The 19,916-nt window shown below is 39.1% G+C and overlaps 1 protein-coding gene across 10 annotated transcripts in view; it reads right to left on the bottom strand.

The window, feature by feature from the left end:
- HECW1 (HECT, C2 and WW domain containing E3 ubiquitin protein ligase 1) overlaps positions 1-19,916 on the bottom strand; it is a 272,955-nt gene that overhangs the window by 182,740 nt on the left and 70,299 nt on the right. For all 10 annotated transcript variants that reach the window (XM_064506615.1, XM_064506619.1, XM_064506616.1 and 7 more), the window contains one exon: positions 2,218-2,542. In XM_064506615.1, coding sequence (XP_064362685.1) covers positions 2,218-2,542 — 325 coding nt within the window. The remainder of the gene's footprint in view (positions 1-2,217; positions 2,543-19,916) is intronic.

The raw sequence follows: 19,916 nt of genomic DNA, 5'->3' as shown, positions 1-19,916 counted from the left end.
GTTAGCAGTGAGAGGGAAAAGGGAAAGGGAAGAGAAAAAAGGAGGCAGTACTGTCTTCTTTCAAAAAACAGCAATTTCCTCAGTTATTTAGATTGGGAATCAGAGAGGTTGGAGACAAAACATTAGCTGCAAAGACATTCAGGGTCAATTGTTGGTTTCTTGAGGACTGGACACACTATTCATTTTTCATTTGGCAGAAGTGTTCCTTGGAAGGAGCCATGCACTATTTCCATTAACATCAGGCACTCAGCCAGCAGGGGCAAGGATCTACTTCACAAATTGTACTTCTAATATTTATTGGGGTTTCTTGAGTAACATTCTGTTTGACAGAGTAAATTAAGGAGGAGTAGCAGAGTGGAATTTTCTTTCCCAGTGAATCCCCCACGTATCCAGGTTATTTACCTAAAAAATCGTAGGGATGTGTCTTCATAGCCCTTGATACAATGTCTGAGCTATGAAACCTGGTCAAATAAGTTCATTCACATTGCAAATGAACCAATGACAGCTCTGTGGGCTTTGATTCTGTTGATTCCAGTTCAACAGAAGACTTGCTTTGTCCCTTTCTACTGGAGCAATATAGTCTTTTACAAGTTGTCCATGCTCCTGCACGATAAGCTGAAAGTATGTCTATGAAAGCTGCTGAGTCTTCTCATCTATTCCAGTAAAACACTCAAATGCAAGCTTAATTGTAAGCACAAGTAATTCTGTTGGAACCAAATCCAAGTGTTTCCAGTGCATCTGTTTTGAATCCTGCCTCTGTTTTTTTCTAAAAAATTTTAAATTTCAGAAGCCTGTTTCTATTTATTTTCAAGGAAGAGTATTTTATGAGGGTACTCATAGGAATTAGTACTGAAGCCTGGTTTCCTGTGCCCTCCACTCCCTTCCCTCATGTCTTAAATAACCCATCCTCACGTTCCCCTTCTCCAAGTCTCTTCAATATCCCAAACTCCTTCTCTGATGTCTCTCTGCCATCATACCAGCCAGGTTTCTCTACTTTCCCAGACCTCCCATCTAGTTCCTTCTCACACTCCCTACACTACCACCTTTCATACTACCTTCTGCTCCCTTCTGTGTCCCCAGCATGTGATTCCACATGATGCCAACTCTTCTGATCTTATTCACTGAAGCACTCAAACATGAACTTAAACAACATCTTAGCTCCCTACAATGCCCCTTATGATTGCCCCAAAGTATCCTAGTTTCCTCTCACGTCCCCTAAGCCCAAATCACAATGCATATGCTGTATCTATTTTTCTTTGGCTTGCTATCTGAGCAAGATGCAATATTGTTATTGGAACTATGTCTGCTTAGTGCTAGACACACTTAATCAAACATAAGGGCAGCATTTTACCAACATTCCGCTTTGTGGGGGCATCAATTTGAGTCTCTTCTTTACCCAGCTACTGATTTTAAGAAACTTAGAACTTCACATCTTTGAGAACTCTAATCAACACAGGAATGTGGCTGAAACTGATTTGACACATTCAAAACTTAGAGTGCAAAGAAACAAACAGACTTCAGTATAGGCTGTAGGATCAAACTCTTCCGGAAGAACCAAGCGAGGTTAAAAAGTGCTTATTTTATACTGAAGTTAAACTGCTAGGTAAAAGTCCATTGAAACCATTTCTCATTACTCTTTTACGGGGCTGACTTTACATGGATGGAGACGCTAAAAATATGCTGATATATATGGCTAAATACAGCTTCCAATATACAAAAAAAGTCCTCTGGGACACCACTCCAGCCTGCCTTACTCCATAGTTATTATTGTTCAAATCAAAACATCATTTGGCTATACAGGAAAAGGCATTCTGTTTCTTTCTTTTTTTTTTTTTTTAATGATTCATACTCTCGACTCATAAAACCTCTCGTTTGTCACAGATTACTCAAGGACTTACAAGCAGAGAGCCTGAAAATATTATGCTTTCTTTATACAGGAGGTATTTTCTCAAAATCCGGAGCAAAACAGCTTGAAATTTCAAGAAATTCAATAAAGGGGGTTCTCAGATCTCTACTAGGGGAAGAAAAAAAAAAAAGTCGGGGTCAGGACTGCTACAGTATCTAGCAACTCAGGAGCAGAAGAAACCTTGTAATACATGAGCTCACTCAAAACCATTACACTCAGTGGAACTGTATTAGCTAATATCACTGTAATGCTTACAATTAAATTTAAGAGTAGCAAGAAATCCCAAAGGTGAAGGAGTAAGGGGAACTTACCTATGAGATACATGCCAATCCAATCCCCTGCATCCACTTCCTCCTTTATATCCCAGTATATCACTAGGTCTTGTGAGTGCCCGATTGAATAATAGGAGCTGCTGACCATCAGGGTTGATCGGCTGTCTGAAGTGACAAGGTCCGTGTCACTGGTAGACCTAGGAATGGTGACTGCCTCATGGGAATTGTTCCTGATGTCCATGTTATGGAACTGGTCAGGGTTATAGCTATATCTGAGAGGCTCTTTGCACCGGCGCCGATTTTGAGAGTTCCTAGATGGAGATGCCATGGCTGCCAGGCCCAGGAACCTGTTTTGGTACAGATTCTGTGAAGAAAAAAGGTGGACAGAGTTTACAACATGTTTCATATTTCAGTGGTGTCAAAGCTCTAGGAAAAGTACATGAGAATGAGCAAGTAACAAAACAACAGATCTTCTTCCATTTGGGACTGCAAAAAAGGCACAAAAAGATGCAGCAGGAAACAGATACTGCTAGCCCGACTTTACTCCTTAATCCCTACTGTGAAAACAAGTGTAAAAGCAAGCCTTAGCAGCTTTTGCTGCAATTGGCAGTGTGTTAGAATAATCAATAGTAGCTGGCTTTCTCCATGTTAATATACACATCTAGACACAAACACCACCATGGCTAGCAACATGCTAGAGAGCCATTCTCTTTTAATGTTAGGAGATATTCTTTCCACTTTTGATGCGTTGAGCTAAGCCTTCTTCCTAGTGGTTCTATAGTTACACTTGCAGAGGAATCTTTTTTTAATCCACATTCCATTTTGTGAGATTGGACAACAATGAGAAAGCTTTTCCTCCCAGCTTGAGATCTGAAGAGTTACAACCATGAAAAGGGAGTTGTCCCTGATACCAAGAGAGAGAAATCTTCACTGAAGTGTAAATACAAATCAGGTGTTGCAGTGTCACTCATACAGCCAATAGCTCCTGATGCTGTTTCTCTAGTCGGCCCTTCTCAGAAGACTGTGACAGAACATGTATATCCTTTGCGTTATGTACTGGACAATTAAGCAGAATCAATGAGGCTACTGCAGAGCAGACATCATGTTAAGTAGTTGAAAAAATTATTTAAATTTCATCTTACCCTCCTTCCTCAAGGCAAGCTGACTGGCTTGTATTAGAAGTGCCACGGTACATGAGTTAAGAGTGCTATGAGTTGGTGGATGGATAATACTTAAGTTATGACTTGGGTTAATTCTCATGTGAAGACATGCTTTAATACTGATTGAAATATTGGTTATTGCTTACTTCTGTGCTGTTTGTTTCATTTCCCTTCCTTGCTTTCCCTCTTTTCTCCCTGCAGCTCTATTTCAATCACTCAGCTTTTCATTATTCATTAGCCTTCCATTTTCCACCAGTTGCCAACCATGCCGCCAAGTCCATCTCATAAACAAACAGACAGCTTTCCAGTATGCTATGAAATGCTTGTCACATGATCAGAAGTCAAATCATCCTTTTGAACACAAACAAATTAAGTGGAAGGAAAAATCATAGTTTCTTTGTCCAACCAAGCTGTTATTTAACCCTAAGGTTAATCTACTAAGGTCATGGTAGTACAGAAGGACAATAAGCCTGAAAAAATAAAATATCTTGATTTTTATCAAATAACACAGATTTCTGTAAAATAACTAAAAGCCTTATTATTAGTTATGTCTTAAGATTCCTTTGCACAAGAAGCTGTACAGAAACCAAAAAATTCAGCTGGAATGTTTGTACACCTAAAATACGCTGTCACTTTATAGACACTGCCCCACAAAGCTTACAGTCCAATGACCCAAATCCTCACTTACTGCATTAAACAGTTTATAGCAAAAATAACTCCAGTGGGGATGCTGCACCTTATAGTGAGTGCTATCAAGATTGAAATGAACAATGCAAAAGGCTACACTAAAAACACAGGAACAGAAGGAAGAAGGAATTGTGCGGGGGGAATGAAGTACATGGTGTTGCTCACATAGACTAGCCTTTGTTATGCATCTAATCATGCCTTTGCTTTTTCTTTAATATTTACATTTATTCACTCTCTTGTTTGAAACAGGAAAGAGCTCACTTCATAGTATAAGAAAACAGCACTCCCTGTCAGAAGAATATCTCCTTCATGTAGAAAAAAACACAACTCTATAGATTCTATTTGATTGTGACTACATAAAGAGAAAATACATCATTTTTATACAAAAAGGCGTTTCTCACACACTGTGAACATATTTTAAACTGGGAAGCACTTGTATGAATCCATAATTACTGGGTTCTAGTCAGTAACTTAAATCTGATGGAAGCTTCTATCACTTAGCGCAGAAAGCACTTGCTGTCACACCGACAGTACCTGAGACAACTATTATTGGCTTTATAATGGTGAGATATCAATACAAAGAACTCTGAGCCCACTCTTCTGGATTAGTCTGTATTATTAACGTGGTTTCCTTAGCTCATAATGCATTACCCAGCAGCTACTTCAGTTCAAAGGCAGACATTTTACTTCTAGTGACAAATTACTCCAGGGAACAGTGGTTCTGCAGATACTTTCATTTTTGAATGTTAATGGGTGTAGAGTATTAATTAACTACACACTTCCAAATTAAATCAGACTTAACAAACATTTATTTTTTTCAGCTTCAGCATGGTTTTAATCAGTTTCTACCAAAAACACTAAATTCATCACTATGTTCTAATTCTATAAGTTCCATTTTCCTGCATGTTGATGTCAATGGAAAAAGCAGCAATATCTGAAAGTAACCCTTTCAGAGTTACAAGGCTACATTCTCCAGAAATCTGAGTCTTCCATATCTCTAGCATTGGTTCTACAGACACATGTTAACCTGGAAAAACAAAAAGCCCCAAACTAAAAAAAACCCCACAAACAAATGGCACAATGTATTCACTCACAATTATCTGGACTAAGTAATGTCATCAGAATACAAGCACAGCTATGTGAATAAGCAGAAGAACGGTGATGAGAAATAGCTACTTCACATGTGATTACCATTTTTGCTTCTTTTTACACAGCTTTCTATCAGATCTGTGTCTGCAAAATATGCATGCAGCCCCTAAATCCTGGTGATAGGATCTTAGCCATAGGGAGATATCAAAAATTATAAAGACATCCTCTCTATCCCCTGTGGAAGCATTCTGATCCTACCATAAACAGCCAGTATAATAAGAATTAACCTTCTTTAGATGTCTGATGTTCATGTTTAGTCCCTCTATTCCTCTGCATAGGTGTACACACCAAGCTATAGTCTTGTTCCTAATATACAGCATACAGTATAAGTTACAAGGCAGAAGTAAGCCATGGCCAAATGTTGACCCAAGAGCACAAGAGATTAAGCTTTGTTGTCAAGAGAAAGGAATCCTTCTTTCTTCTTAAGTCAAAAGTCACTCTATAGCTGCTTCCTCATTCACTCTTTCCTAGTGGTGTTTTAACTCATGGACTCTTTCTAGCAAATAACTCTCAGGCTTTACTTTCCCATCCACTTCCCTCACCACCTGTATGACCACTGGCAGTAAGGAGAGCCTTTATAGATGAGACATTCACTGCATGTAAGAGGAACGGAAATGTGCATTTCTCCTCACAGCTAGGAACCTTCTAGCTTAGAAGGATGTAATATTTTTCTTACAGGTGCTGAAGATGTTGTCCTAAAAGGGCCCCTGCCTTGCCACATTTAGGTCCATCATGTATATGATGCACCCAAGATGTGAATTCAAGCTTGTCCTAAGTTGTGGGTGCCAGTATCATCTTGGTGACTGAGCTTGGCTATTTCCAATGTCTGATTTTATCTAGGATAGGAGATATGATGTGACAGGGACCTACAATATTTCAGCTATATCAGTGATGTCCAATTACTTCAGTGATAGGCACCTGAAGTAACAGATGTAAAAGTCCTTCCCTTGTCATTCCTCATTTGGTGTCCAGCTGCAGTTACACTCCCTGTGTTTCCAGGAAATTAGAAGTCTCTCTCTGCTAGGCTATTATATTCATTAGCGCCCCCCCCAACCCCAAGAGTCATGTACAACACAGCTCTTGCCCCACCATCTCTGCACCTGCTTACAGAACTGGCTTCCTGCAGGAAGTACAGTCGAGGGGAGAAAGGGCAGAGCAGGGCTTGCCAAAAGCTATGCTCTACTCCCAGTCTCCAATGAGGGCCAATGCCCAAGAAGCAGATAGCTGGCCTTACTACAACTTAAACCAAAGAAAAGTTTCTGAAAGCACGTGTTCAACAATATCTGGAGCAATGCTGGACAGCCCAGGTCAACTGCTCTATGCTGTTGTCACTGCTGTTCTAGCACATTTTCTGAGCACGGCGTAGACAATGGTTACTGCTCTAAAAGCCAAGCTGTTTCAGCTGAAAACTGAAACATGGGAAAACTGTTTCCAAAGGCAGCTCTTCTGCAGCTGTTGTCAAAGACTTTGAATGAGTTGAGATTATAGCCCGATCCAGAGCCCACCAAAACGAATCAACTCCAAACAAACTCCAGCAGATACCAGATCAAAATTGTGGAGCAGACCAAGTCATTTCAAAACCATTACAAAAGCACAATTCTGACTTGTATACAGAAACAGCTTGCACAACAGAGAGAAAGCAGTGGAAAAACCCTTTATCCATACCTGTCTATCCCATATCCAAACCTATCTATCCCATATCCAAAACCTATCTATCCATAGTCTATAGAAAATAGATTGAAGGAAAGCTAGCAATGTCCACTGTTAGCATAGTTCACCTGTGCTGATAAGGAACACCAAAAGTATTATCTGCGGATCTTAAAAAAACCACACCCACCCACCTGTAGAGACATAAAACAAGCGCTTTATATTTTTTCCTCTGAAAATAGAAAAACTCTGTCCAAAAGAACCCAAACATCTCAAACACAAAATGCACCATAATAGAGTAATTTTCAGTTTCGTGAATTAAAAAAAACCTGGACAGTAGATGTATTTTAAATTAATATCCAATCAAGGAATGTAAACAATATCATTGCTGTTGGACAACACATATAGGTTTTCTGCTGCTATCAGTTATGCTAATGTAAATTAACATTTACTCCACTGAACTTGGTAATTAAATGGTTGATATCAGAAACAGCCCTTTTATGTACCGACAGCTAGAAGTATTTAGTTATAAAATAACAACATATTTAGCAAAACCAATGGATGATTTTTCAAAAAAATATGAAAACAAGTTATCTCTACAGATCACTCAGCCGCATAAAAGTCCTAGTGGTAATAAGACCTTTGCCAGATTATCTGGGGGCAGAATTTGTCTCTTATTTACATCACTTAGCCCATCTGATGAAAATAAACTTCAGATAAAAATGAATTTTAGGGTGGTATTTTTTTCATACAAATGCAACTGTCACCCCTAATAAGGGAAAACATGAAGGAGCAGACAAGAGGAAATGACAGACATGATCCAATTAGAAAGAAAATATCTATGTACACATGGAAAAAAACATAACCAGTAAACACTGAGAAAAACATTTCATGGGCTTTCTTTCCACATTCTCTCCCTTCCACATTCATCTGTCTCCGTGCCCTACTGCTGTTTGGCACTGGGACAGGGCAGAGCTGTCATCACCACAACCTTCTCCTTCCCTGCCTGACAAAACAATATCACCTCCCTCTCCGAGATAAGCAGAGTCTTACTAGAAGGCTTCGCATGACTCTCGTGAGCTGAATCCCACCAGAGGATTCAGAGCTGCCAAGCAGCAGCTTCTGCTGGAGCACAGTAGTGCTTAATGTCAGATTTTTATTATTGGTGACTATTTTCATCACACCAGAAGACACATGACACCTTCGCAATACAGACAGATTCCGACTCAGGATCGGCAAGGGCCAAGCTCAGTCCTCTTTTCAGACAAGTAAGAGCTGCCTTTGAGATACTTCGATTGACAGCAGTTACTTCCTCTTGCTGCTTTGGCAGAGGAGGTTCATTTGGGCAGGTCAGGAAGGCGGTGTGATGCAGGAGGGCTCCACAGCACATCAGCCTCCAACAATCCACTGCAAGGTGAGTGGTCACTATGGGTCTGCAGTGCTTCCTATGATGTAGACAGCAGAGATCTGTTCTCCACATCATCTCTTTTTAATTTCTTTGAACATAAACCATTTGAGTGTGCCAAACAGCTCAGCCACATCTGAACAGAGCCCTTATTCCCCACACAGTTCTAGTAATCCTTTTTACACAGCAATGTTGATACAAAACACGACTACTTTTCATTGTTAGTTATGTATTGATGAGTGATAATCCCACATCTCTCATTTCAACATACTGTTCAAATTACTGGATTGCAAAGATTGGTTGCAAGGACTGCTAGGTGGCTGGATTTTCAGCCCCCTTTTATTCACTTTCAGTGTCCATTCCAAAGATACTATGTGACTGAAACACAACACATCGCTGGCATATTGACAGATGAGGAAATTAAAGAAAACAAGGAGACAATACTAGCCAGCATATCAGCAGGATCAAAGCAAGGAATATGCAGTCATTCATATTTCCACAGGCATCACTGGAACACAAATTTCAAGGGAAAACACTGAGAAATAAGTGAGGTAGCTTTGGATGATGGGAAGCTTGGGATACAGCATATTTATTCATCTGAAAATTTAACATGTCAGTAGTTAAGTCCAACATCATAGGCAAATTAGAGGAGGAATCAGCCTCCTGCTTTCTACATCAGAGATGAAGGTTGTCATGACAATCCTTGCAAATGAAGAATAAAAGCTTGTGGGATTTTTTTTTTTTTTGTAAAAGACAAGGAGACAAGACAGAAAATTAGGGTAGCCTAATGAAAGTGATAGAATTTTCACAGCAGAAGTCTTCTGAACAGCTTTAAATAAGGTAAGATCATATGTGCCAAAGGGGATATTGCACTAACGCAAGTGTAAGGTAGAGATGGCCTGGATGAGAGATGTAGTTGGGTGGATGCACAGGAAAAAACTGGATTCCTCCAAGATGATATAAAAAGATTTTAAGGACCTATTCTCAGCTCAGGTGTGAACATCCAGAGCAAGATCTTCAAGCTGGGCCAGAGAGACAAGCAGAAAAATAGCAGTGCCCAGTGTCATCAAAAGAAGGGACACAATGGGTCTCTATAAGCCAGAGCATTAAGGCAGACCTTTTACTTAAAGGTGAACCTACCAAAATGGCTTTTCAGTATGTAAAGAGCATAGATTAGAATCAGGTATCTTCTAAAAGAGAGAAAACTCAGCTCTGTTAGATAGAATAGTAAAAAGGCCGAGTAAAAGCAAAAAGATTCAAAAATGAATCTTGCTGCTGCTCCTTATAGAGCAATCCTTTCCCCTCCAGTCCTGCTCTCAAACTAGCAATGCTAAGGCCTTCCTTGGCTGGAACAAACTCTCCTGCTTTCCATGACTCTGAAGACTTGGTTCAGGATCTACTCCCTGCTCTCCCCAGCAAGCTGCTCATTTCCACTCCTGCTTACTATTCTCTCCCCAATTTGGCCTCCCCCGCCCATAGCCCTTAAGGTCCCTTGGCCGCCAGCACTCAGTAGCTTTCAGGGAAATGTACAGCCTCCCTCTTTCAAATTCAGAGTTAAGAAAAGGTAAATAAAGTAAATAGCTATCCTCCTTTTTGCCCAGGCACAGCCCTCTTAAACCATATAGTACCTGCACAGTAAATTGCCAAAGAAGACATTTGCATTCTCCATCAGTAAGGGTACAATACAATTGACTATACAAATTGCAAGGCATTGCAGGGTTAAGAAGAAATATAGCTTAAAAGTAAGCTATAATCAACGTTACAGTTTCAGCTTCCACTGTAACTGCCTCCCCATCCACTTACTCCCATCTGTCTCTCACACTGAAGCTTACATATTTGGGCCTGCAGCTATTTATTTTTCATTATGTGAGAAAAAAATCTTTTTGGTCATTTGAATTATGGAAGACTTGCAAGTTTCACTCCTAGTGTAAAAAAAGGATTTTTAAAGTAGCTTATAGTATGGCCGAATCCAGCAAGCAGGGTGTGAGAAACTGTACAATATCTTCTCCAATGTCATGCACTACAGAAGTCATCAAGCTTGGGACTGGGGAGTACTATCAAGCCAAAGAATTCGGAGAACGCAGAGAACTTTCCAGGATCAGGCCATTTAAGAGGTACAAGAATGGTTTCTCAGAGCTCCAAAGGAGTCACTTAATAGCATGAAAGAGTCATAGACTTCCATAGTCTAGTGAAACCCTTTTTCCTGCAAGATGTTTCAGAGATCGAAACTATTTCAGAAACTGCTGCTCTTGGGAAGATTTAAGTGAAGGTTGCAGATGTCTCAGAGGGATGCCTGCCATAATAATGGCAAAGAATTTTAAGTGCAGATTTTTAATCTGTCTCAATATTTCACATCCATGGCACACTGTGTGTATTTATGCCTATAATAAACACTAATCGGAAATCAAAGCCATTATACATCTACAGTAGGGCAAATGGATGTTATTAGGTAGTTCATTTTTCCATTTCCTGACCTTTGTGCATTTCAAGTCTAGCTTTACTGCTACATTAATGTATCCTCTTACTTTTAACTTTGATCCAGTGATGTGCAAATCATTGCACAAATTAGAATCAAAATGAAGGAGTTGGCCTTGAGGTCAAACTGGCAAAGCTCTGTGCTGGTGTGCAGGATTGATTCCCAATGCAGTCATATTAGTCAAAAGGCAGAAAAAGCTAGCAACACAGTAACTAGAGCTACTCTTAGCATCTACAAGGAAAAAGTACCTCCAATAGCTCTTGCCCCTGAAAATTAAGATCAGTCAACATTTTCTGAGAGCACTCAATCTCTTGGGCACAAGCAGATGGAAGCTGGAATATGGAACAACATAACTGATGACAAATTCTTGGAGTTCAGAAAAAGAAAAAAAAATAACAATGCTTTTTCTCTTCTCCTTCTGAAAGAAAAAAGAGTGCTGCCTAATGAACCTGCGGGAGCATGCTGAAAGATATACACATCTTGCTTCTAATTGGATGATTCCAAGAATTAAATTTCCTCTTCATGGAAGTATATAAACTGAAGTTTCTATGAGAAGATGACGTTTTATTTGTTCTGGATGAAATCACTCCAAGCTTCCACATTGTAGACTACTTATTTCCAATCAGGAGCAACTAATAATCTTACATTAAACAAGTTTGTAATGACATAGTGATAAACCAGTTGCCCTTCACTACATAAAGTACTGGGAAGTTTCTGCAACAGAATGCAGCTATGGACAAAACTAATTTCTTAATTTCTCTTAAATCAGTGGCATACAAAACAGCATCATTGCAGCAGTTAGGCACAGCAAGGAACGCGAAACAGCCATCAGACTTACCCATTATAGAGAGAAGTTCTGAAAGCACTGGAAATATTTTTAGAAGGTATATTTGGGTACACAATAACAGGTAAACATGCAATATGGCCTCAATATAAAATCTGGAAAAGATAACAATAAGGAAATAATAGACATATCAATATGGTGACATTCTATGCAGAAAAATAGCGTTGCGTAGCTTCACTCCATTTTCCACAGTACAATGTGGAAGACCTAACAGCTAGAATCTGCTCATATGATACTATTGAATACTCTGAAGTCCAAAATCCTTTTAATTTCCACAAATGCTAGCCTTTCCTAGTGCTTTATGATGCATATTATAACAGGAAATCTATATTTTTGCTTGGTTGGTTCTAAACGTCAGGAACAGACCTCCGAGATGCTGCCATAGTACTAGACAGAGGTAGCACAGAGACTGTGTCTGGCCGGGAAAGAGGTACAAGATGAATTATTTGGTTGGTAGGGCAACGCATCCTCTCCTAGCAGCCACACTCATGTCCATCAAGGCTGGCATGTACCACGCCAGCTTCACGGATACACAATCCTAGTGATTAAGATGCTGAAAACTGAACATCTTTAATCATTTCAAATCCAAGGACAAACAACAATCACTGCAAGAAAAAAAATCATTCAGTACCACGTAGTTTCTTTAAGCTGCTGCTTGGAGCAGGGAGACATCAGTCTCAGGAGACAGTTGTCCAAGAAAACATCTGTGTGCAGTGTCCATAGATTTAAGTCTCATCATTTCATTCATCAGTTCTACAGTACAGTTAGATTTTGCTGGTCTCCCAGGAATATTATTTACACTGGAGGAAGGAGCAGGTAAGAACAAGAAGGTTCCTTTTTTTGCAGGCAGCAAACATTGCTAATGGTCTGTAAAGTGATTAACTGTTATTCAGACTGAGGGAGCACTGAGAAGCCCTAACCATAACAGATGCAGTATTGTTTCCAGCTCTGCACACCACACAATAATAAACAACTCTTACCTGATGGATTTTATAACCAGTGGCTTCAAATCTTCAAGTACTTTACCCATGCAAAACATCAGTGATGTTAATAGCACTCAGTGCCCCAGATTCACCCTGCTCAAACTTTAAGTACTTAATTGAGTCACAGAATTTAGGAATGCAGGTTCCTGAGAGTCCCTGTGTAATCATAGAGGACAGACAGGCTCCTCTTGAAAAAGACTGAGATCTACATAAGGCTTTCCCAAAGATGATTCAGCTCCATCTCACTCCATCACCTCTACAGAGGATCTCTGACTCTCGGGATCCTGGAATAGGAATATTCATTTAGGATAGAGTAAGACTTGCGTGTGAACCTCTCAAGCTATAAGATTTTACAGAAAAAAAAAACATATACAGGCAAAGCACTCCTGAGGGTGGCAGAAAATATGTGTAAGTATATTTAGTTATGTGCAATAGAAACAGAGCATGAGGCATATCAAAAAAAAGGGAGAAAAACATATTAAACTCTACTACCTGATTATTTAGAAACTGTCTGATTTTCAAGCAACAATATAAAATTACTGCAAGCTGGATGGCACTTCTGGAGAAAGTCAAGGTAAAGAAAAATAGCCTAACAAAAAAAATTACTCAGTATACTGTATACATTGTATGTACAGGTCTCGTCAAATACATGGTACCAGTAGATGTAGCAGAGGTTTACAGGAAAAGCTGTGAAGAAGTCTTACAAAATTTAGGACATGCCTAAGGAAATGATGTAGGGTAAATATGAGCTGCAGAAAGAAAATCCAGTATAACCTTTCCCAGAACTGTGAGCTGCAATCATTTTTCTGCTCAGAAACCACCCAACATTTCCTATCTCCTCCCCAGAGAGTCCAAAGATTCTTCTGAAAACTTTTTGCAAAAAAACTCTTAACTTCTTACGAAATGTATGAGTTAAAGAAAAGAAGCCCAATATCCTCTATTGTTAGGAATGTATTGTACATTCCACCATGACAACCATTTCGCTAAAAAATTAAGCTTCTGTGATTTCTATAGTGCATATCGCTATCAGATAAAAGGAAGAAAAAGTTATGTATTACACAGATCTTGGGCATAACTTCATATAAAATTTGCACACACAAAAAAAAAGCAAAGAGCAACCCAGCACAGATATCAGAAGTTTTTAATATTAATTCAACCTCCTTCAGAAACAAGCATGAATCTGTGCACACCAAAGGACTGCACAGGTGTGTATCAAAGGAGGATTTATTCCACATGGCTTAGACCCATTGTGTAATACTGCCAGCACCCACACTTCCCTCTGCCCAGACACTCCCAGGTGCAGCACACACAGATCCCTAAACACATGCCATCAGGTGTTCACCAGTTCTATTAGCTGCAAAATTTTTTGTAGACACCATGAGTGCCATTCTCTGCAAGAACTGTGTACAGCTTTCCTCTTACCTGCCCTCTGTTATAGGCTCTGTTACTCTGTGCCCTGTCCCTCAGGCCACAGCCCATGCCATGCTCCTGGGTGACTGCACAGCTTGCTCTCTTCCCCATTCCTTTTTCTCCTCAAAACATCTCTCCTTTTCCTCACTTGTTCTTATTACCATCATCCCCTCACTACTACATAGGAAGGAATAGAGAATTAGGTATTATTCACTGTACCAGCTGTAAGACAGGCAATGGATCCCAGCTGGGGACAAGAAACATTAAAAAAAGGAGGAACCAATAAATAAATAAATAAATAAATAAATAAATAAAAAGAAAGGGTAAAGAGAGGAAGAGTGGAAGAAAACTCTCACCACTCATGGTTCCTTCCACTTGCCCATGGTGGTTAACCACCCAATCCACAGCACAGAAAGCATTCTACATCCACAGTTTCTTTCATGGCCCCAATCTCTATGCTGCTTCTTACCCCATCTTTATTTCTAAGAGGAAAATGGTTTGGTATCAATATCTTAATCTCCTCAGGCAGACAGGCAGAGCTGAAGCGGGTTCAGTATACTGAATACTCAGCAGGCTACTGAGTATTAATGCCTGCATCAACCACTTGTTTCACCCACAAACAACAAACCACTGAAATAAGCCAGTCTCTCAACCAAATGTCAGCTTTGGTGCACACTCTCAGCTCCATCTTTTACCTTTAAACAAGGCCTGGAATATTCCCTGACATTCTGAAGTTAATTGGATACAGAGCTCTCTTATTATCATATTACCTGAAGACAAATACAGAAAAGCCATCAAGATAAGTGTGCTTGATCCTGGTTCCTATGAAAGTAAAGGCAAACTCCCAACTTTGATGTGGGACAAATACTTTGTAAAACAGGAAAATCCATATATAGCAGTCAACAGCCACAGTCAACAAGGTTAATCCACAAATAGATTATCAAAAGTGGATATTTTAACTAAAACACTTCAAAGGTTGTCCTCCATGCTGCTAGCTATTCTGTTGGAAAATGCATCAGACAAAAATAGAGTGATAAGTTGCATTTTACAGAACAGAGCACAGAACTTGCTCTTAGAATGGGGTCTCAAAATTTACATGTAAATCCATTAATTAGTTGATGGTTTAAGGTTAATTTAAAATATATAATCTTATTTTTAGCACTATAGCTGAATGGGTTTTTTCCTAAGCAATTTTAATAATAGAATAAAATAGATACTTCACTTTTTTTAATAAGAAAGGAAAGCCCTCATCCATTTAACCTGCAACATCAGACACTCAAGCACATTCATCATCACTGCACATTCCTGTGCCGTGTCACCAAACGGCAGAATGAAAACTGCTTGCAAGCTATAAAAGTGCAACTGTCATATTTAAACATTCTTGTTCTTTACCCAAGCTATGACTTACTATGTCTGTGTACTCTTGGGTAGACTATGACAATGCCTCCATCTTTTTCTGTAATTATTTTTAAATATAAATATCCAGTGTTCATTGCAATGTAGTATTTTTTAAAGCAAAAATCTATTATAACATGCAGAATCATGAGGTTTTGAAAGAAGAGTTCTTAGTCTGCACTGAAAAATAGTAAAGGAAAAATGACTTATACTTAGTAATTCCTCAAATCCTACATTTTATTCTTAAAAAAAAAATCCTCACTCATTAAATACTTCTAATATTACTGATAAACCACAGGGCAAAGTTCAGAATGAGATCTCTCTGCTTCTGCATAGGTGAAACTTGCCTCACATACTTACCTCTCAGCCAGTTGCTACTTACTGTTTCATTTTATTAATAGTTGTTTACATTTTAATGGTGGAAATGATAATAAATTGTTACTACAACTGTAGTCACAAGCAAGCAAAGAAACTGGCCAAACTATCCCAAGAGGAAGTGAGTCACTCTGGTATTACAGAAAACGGTCTCTAGTTTGGGAACGAGATTCAGATTCTACAAAAAGAAAGTGTGATTGCTTTATCCAGGGCCCAAAAAATCTTATGTGGGAAAATAGGAGCTCTGTTAACAAATTCTGTTTTCTTCTAGATCACTGCAAGGAGACATTCAGCTCCATGTCGAATGTTTTCTGGGGGACTGCTAGCCAAGACTGGAGCAAAAATAGCTTGGCAACTTCCCCCTAGAAAACAGGCGTAGGCATAAAGCAGGTTTTCAAAGCAAAGACTGCCCAGAACAACTGGGGCAGGACAGATAAGCTGGCTGAAGAAGGGCAAATCAGCACAGCTTTCTCCGCAGTCAAATAGATATGCAGAAGAGAAACAACACCTGCTGACCACTGTCAACATGCAAAACTGGACCTGCCCATAGAGGTTAGAAAGGCAAAAGCCAGTGTGAGATTACAAGTTCTGAACCTCCTTACTGACCGGCAGCCAGAGTACTTTATAGCTGGTACCCCTCTAACACATTAATGAGGTATTACTTACTATGTTGTTATCACAAAATCATATGCACAGGCACATATGTCTGCTCACATTATTTTGCGGGTTTCTAATTTGCTTTTTCTTTTTTACTCAAATTCAAAAGGGTTTGTGCTCCTGTGTTCAAAAGGTCTCACGAGAGTTTTCAGATAGGAAGAACATCTGCAAAGGTGACTAGAAAAGTATTATTTCATTACCCACAAACAAAAGCACAGGAATGGCTGTGAATGAAGGATCAAGCCATAGTTTCATTTCATTTTAATGAGGACCCTTAGCTAGAACTTAACCTGATGCTTTCTTGCTGCTTCTAGTCCCTAGCAAAAGAGCTATGACAGTTTTAAATACTACACTTATAAAGTAAAGGCCAAAGTAGAATTTTTAACCTGGTTTTCTGGTAATAAACCCTCTATTGATCAAGTGTCCTAAACCCATTAAGGATTAGAAGCTAATGTATTGCAGTGAAAGTCTAGGGTTTAATTAATTAGTATTTACAAAAGCCTACAAAAGTAGGCAAGTTGGAAAATTATTCAGTTTTGCAGGTGTTAAACCGGACTTCTTGAAGACAGGTCGAGAAACTCGCACAATGTCACACAGTACGACTGTGGCTAAAGTAAGAGTCATATGATGTTTAAATACATTTCTTGTTTTAGGACTTGGTTCTGTTGTGTTGGGGACCACAGAAACTACCTACAGTGCAATTTTGTGCACGAATCAGTGAAGTACATTTTGGTCCACCGATGGTCCTTTGAAGTTAGTGATGTTACTTGTCACATGAGATGTTATTTATCTTAATTTTAGGTAGTAAAACTGGAATGTCAATGAGATTAAAATTTGACTTTTGTACAGGTATTACTCTAGAGGTTCTCAAACACTGCAAGAATATATTTTTGTGAAAAATATGCAAACAAAATACATTAACTTGACAAATTTATCACTTGTAACACATTAGCTTAATGGCCACATGCTAACATTTCTAGTATTTTTTCTTTATTAGTGATAAATGTACTTGATAATTGCTCTACCTTTCTAACCTCTAATGAGAATGTCTTTTCATTAAACCCATTCAGGTCTGATGTGGAGAACACTCCTGGAAACAAAAACAAACAGCCCTGTGAGCAGTGGAATTAATGAAGCTGGTTTCCTACAGAACTGTGTCCTTCACTGCCACCAAACCTCTCTAGACATCCCAGCTCTCCATCCTTCCCTCTGTGAAAGCCACGCTGAGCAGAGATACAAATAATCTTGGTGACCAGCCTGGCCGCTGCAGTGGGTAGAGGGGTTCTGCCTCCTTTCCCGCTGCACCCACTGGGTTGTCCCTCTTCCCTCCAGCCACTGAGGCCCGTAGAAATTTAATTATCTCCAAGACATCTACTCCTCTCTCTCAGTTTGGCTTGAAATTAGCCAATAGCTTCACAAGTAATTAGTGGGGGGACTGACAGAGACAGAAAGTGCAATCACATAAGCTTTACCAGCCTGGGAAGCTAAGCTAAAAAAAAATTTACACACAGCCTCACTGATTTAACTGATTACCCAAACAAAGGAATTTACTCCTGTGTACAAGTTTCCAGAAGTAGGCATTATGGCATTTTACAAGCCATTATAAAAATGCAATAGGAATCTAATCCAAGTGACTTCAGTGGGGACAGGATCTGTAACATATGCTTTCAGCTCCATTCTTCCAAATTGCATTTTGTCACACAGTCTAGTGCATTATTCTCACCCTGGTGGGAAAGTTTATTTACAAATGAAACAAAATACATTTATATTTTCTATATGGAATTTGTGGTAGATTTCTAGTTTGCTAGTAAATCAGATATTACTTTTTTTTTTCCCTGTGATAAAGTATGTAATTTTTCTTCAAGAAGCAAAGGAAATTCCTACAGATGAAAATTTATGGTGTCACAAAGAACAGACTAACTTAAACTGCTAGGTACAACAGAAAAACCTCATTTATATTTTTCATTTTTAAAATCCCAATGCAATTATAGAACATATTCACATAGGAGTCAGAGATAATGTATTTGACAAAGCTTTCCCAGTGTATTGTAGAATAATTTTTTCACTATGCAACCAGCTCTGTAGATGGTTTAATCAAATTAAATATTCATTGATTTTAATTAGTCTTTTATCATATAGAATCTCACAAACTAATGGAATTATTCAGTCAGGTTTTCTGTTGGCTTTAAAGGGATGGGCCACATTTTGAGAACAGACTGTAAAATTTCCCAGTAAAATAAAAATATTTGTGCATATCAAAATCAAAATGTGTGTGCACATCATGCAAAGACAAACCTGCAAAATACTATGCGTGCCATGTAGGTGCTCAGTTTGGAAAACCTAAATATAAATTAAAAGCAGATGTATGTTTTACCCCCCCCCGCCAAAGTATTAGTTTATCTCAAATTTAACTTTAAGCACGTAAAATAAAAGGCCCATGACTTTCTAGCTGATAACAGCTGTTACAACAACAAGAGATTTAAAGCAGCATCAAAACTTCAAAGGCATACAGTGCTGACCTTGTTTCCAGTGTTGCCAGCATGCCCTTCTCCGATACAGCCAAAAGCTTGCGCAGGTGGGTATGGATCCACACAGAGCCTTTCAGTTCCTCAGAACTGAATTCAGCATAGGCCTTATCTAACATATCCTGAATCTGATGAAAAGACTGCTGTTGCTTTCAACAGACTTAGAATCAGATCCTGGCCCACTAGTTCATGTGGGGTTCCTAAATAGGCAACATTAGATAGAAAGAATCATCATCGCAGCCTTCCACTTCTGCAATATCAAGGCAAGAATGGCAAACTTACCCCCAAATTTCCTTGCAAGTGTGAATGATAGCATTGTTCAGTTGTGGTGTTTTTAATGCATGTCTTTGTTTCTGATGGCACCCCTTAGCCCCCTTGTGCTTTCCCAGATGTATAGTTATTCCCTTACAAGGCTGGTAGATAATAAGCAAATACAGAGGATCGTTCCTTCAATTAAAGTGTTGCTGGAAATAGAGACTGACGTAAACAGGAAGAGGGAATTGTGCCAAAAATTAATCTATTTCTTAATTTCTCCATTAAAATATAACCATCATCTTAGCCAATATTTATGTTACTCTAATTAAAAAGAAATTAGGAGAGCAAGGACTTGGTTTCACAGCTCCACCTCTCCTCACACTACCATCTCCCACTGCAGGTCTGCCCATCTGCTGCCTTTGCCTGGATTGCCAGGTCCTAGCTGAGGGTCCAGGGAAAGTCTGATGGTTTCTTTCGCACTCGCAGTTCTACCAACCACCACCCCTTTTGCAACTGAATGGATTTTGACGGATCTGTTAACTCTTCTGACTACCAGAAAAATATTTGAGAAGAGCTGCTAAGTTCAAAACACACTCTTGTACACAAGCTTTATATTTTTTTAGTTATCATTAGCAAGAAGAAAAGCAATGTTAGTGCATAAAGTACAGTACACAAAAAAGGAGCTGTAAGATGCTGTATTTTTGACATGTGGGAAGGAGAGACATTTGGTTGAGAAACAACTTTCAGTTGGGGCTTCTACTTATGTCTGC

Source organism: Dromaius novaehollandiae, chromosome 2 (genome assembly GCF_036370855.1).
Source record: "Dromaius novaehollandiae isolate bDroNov1 chromosome 2, bDroNov1.hap1, whole genome shotgun sequence".
Lineage (NCBI taxonomy): Eukaryota > Metazoa > Chordata > Aves > Casuariiformes > Dromaiidae > Dromaius > Dromaius novaehollandiae.
The sequence above is the reverse complement of the archived record's forward strand: the minus strand, read 5'-3'. Positions and strand labels throughout refer to the sequence as shown.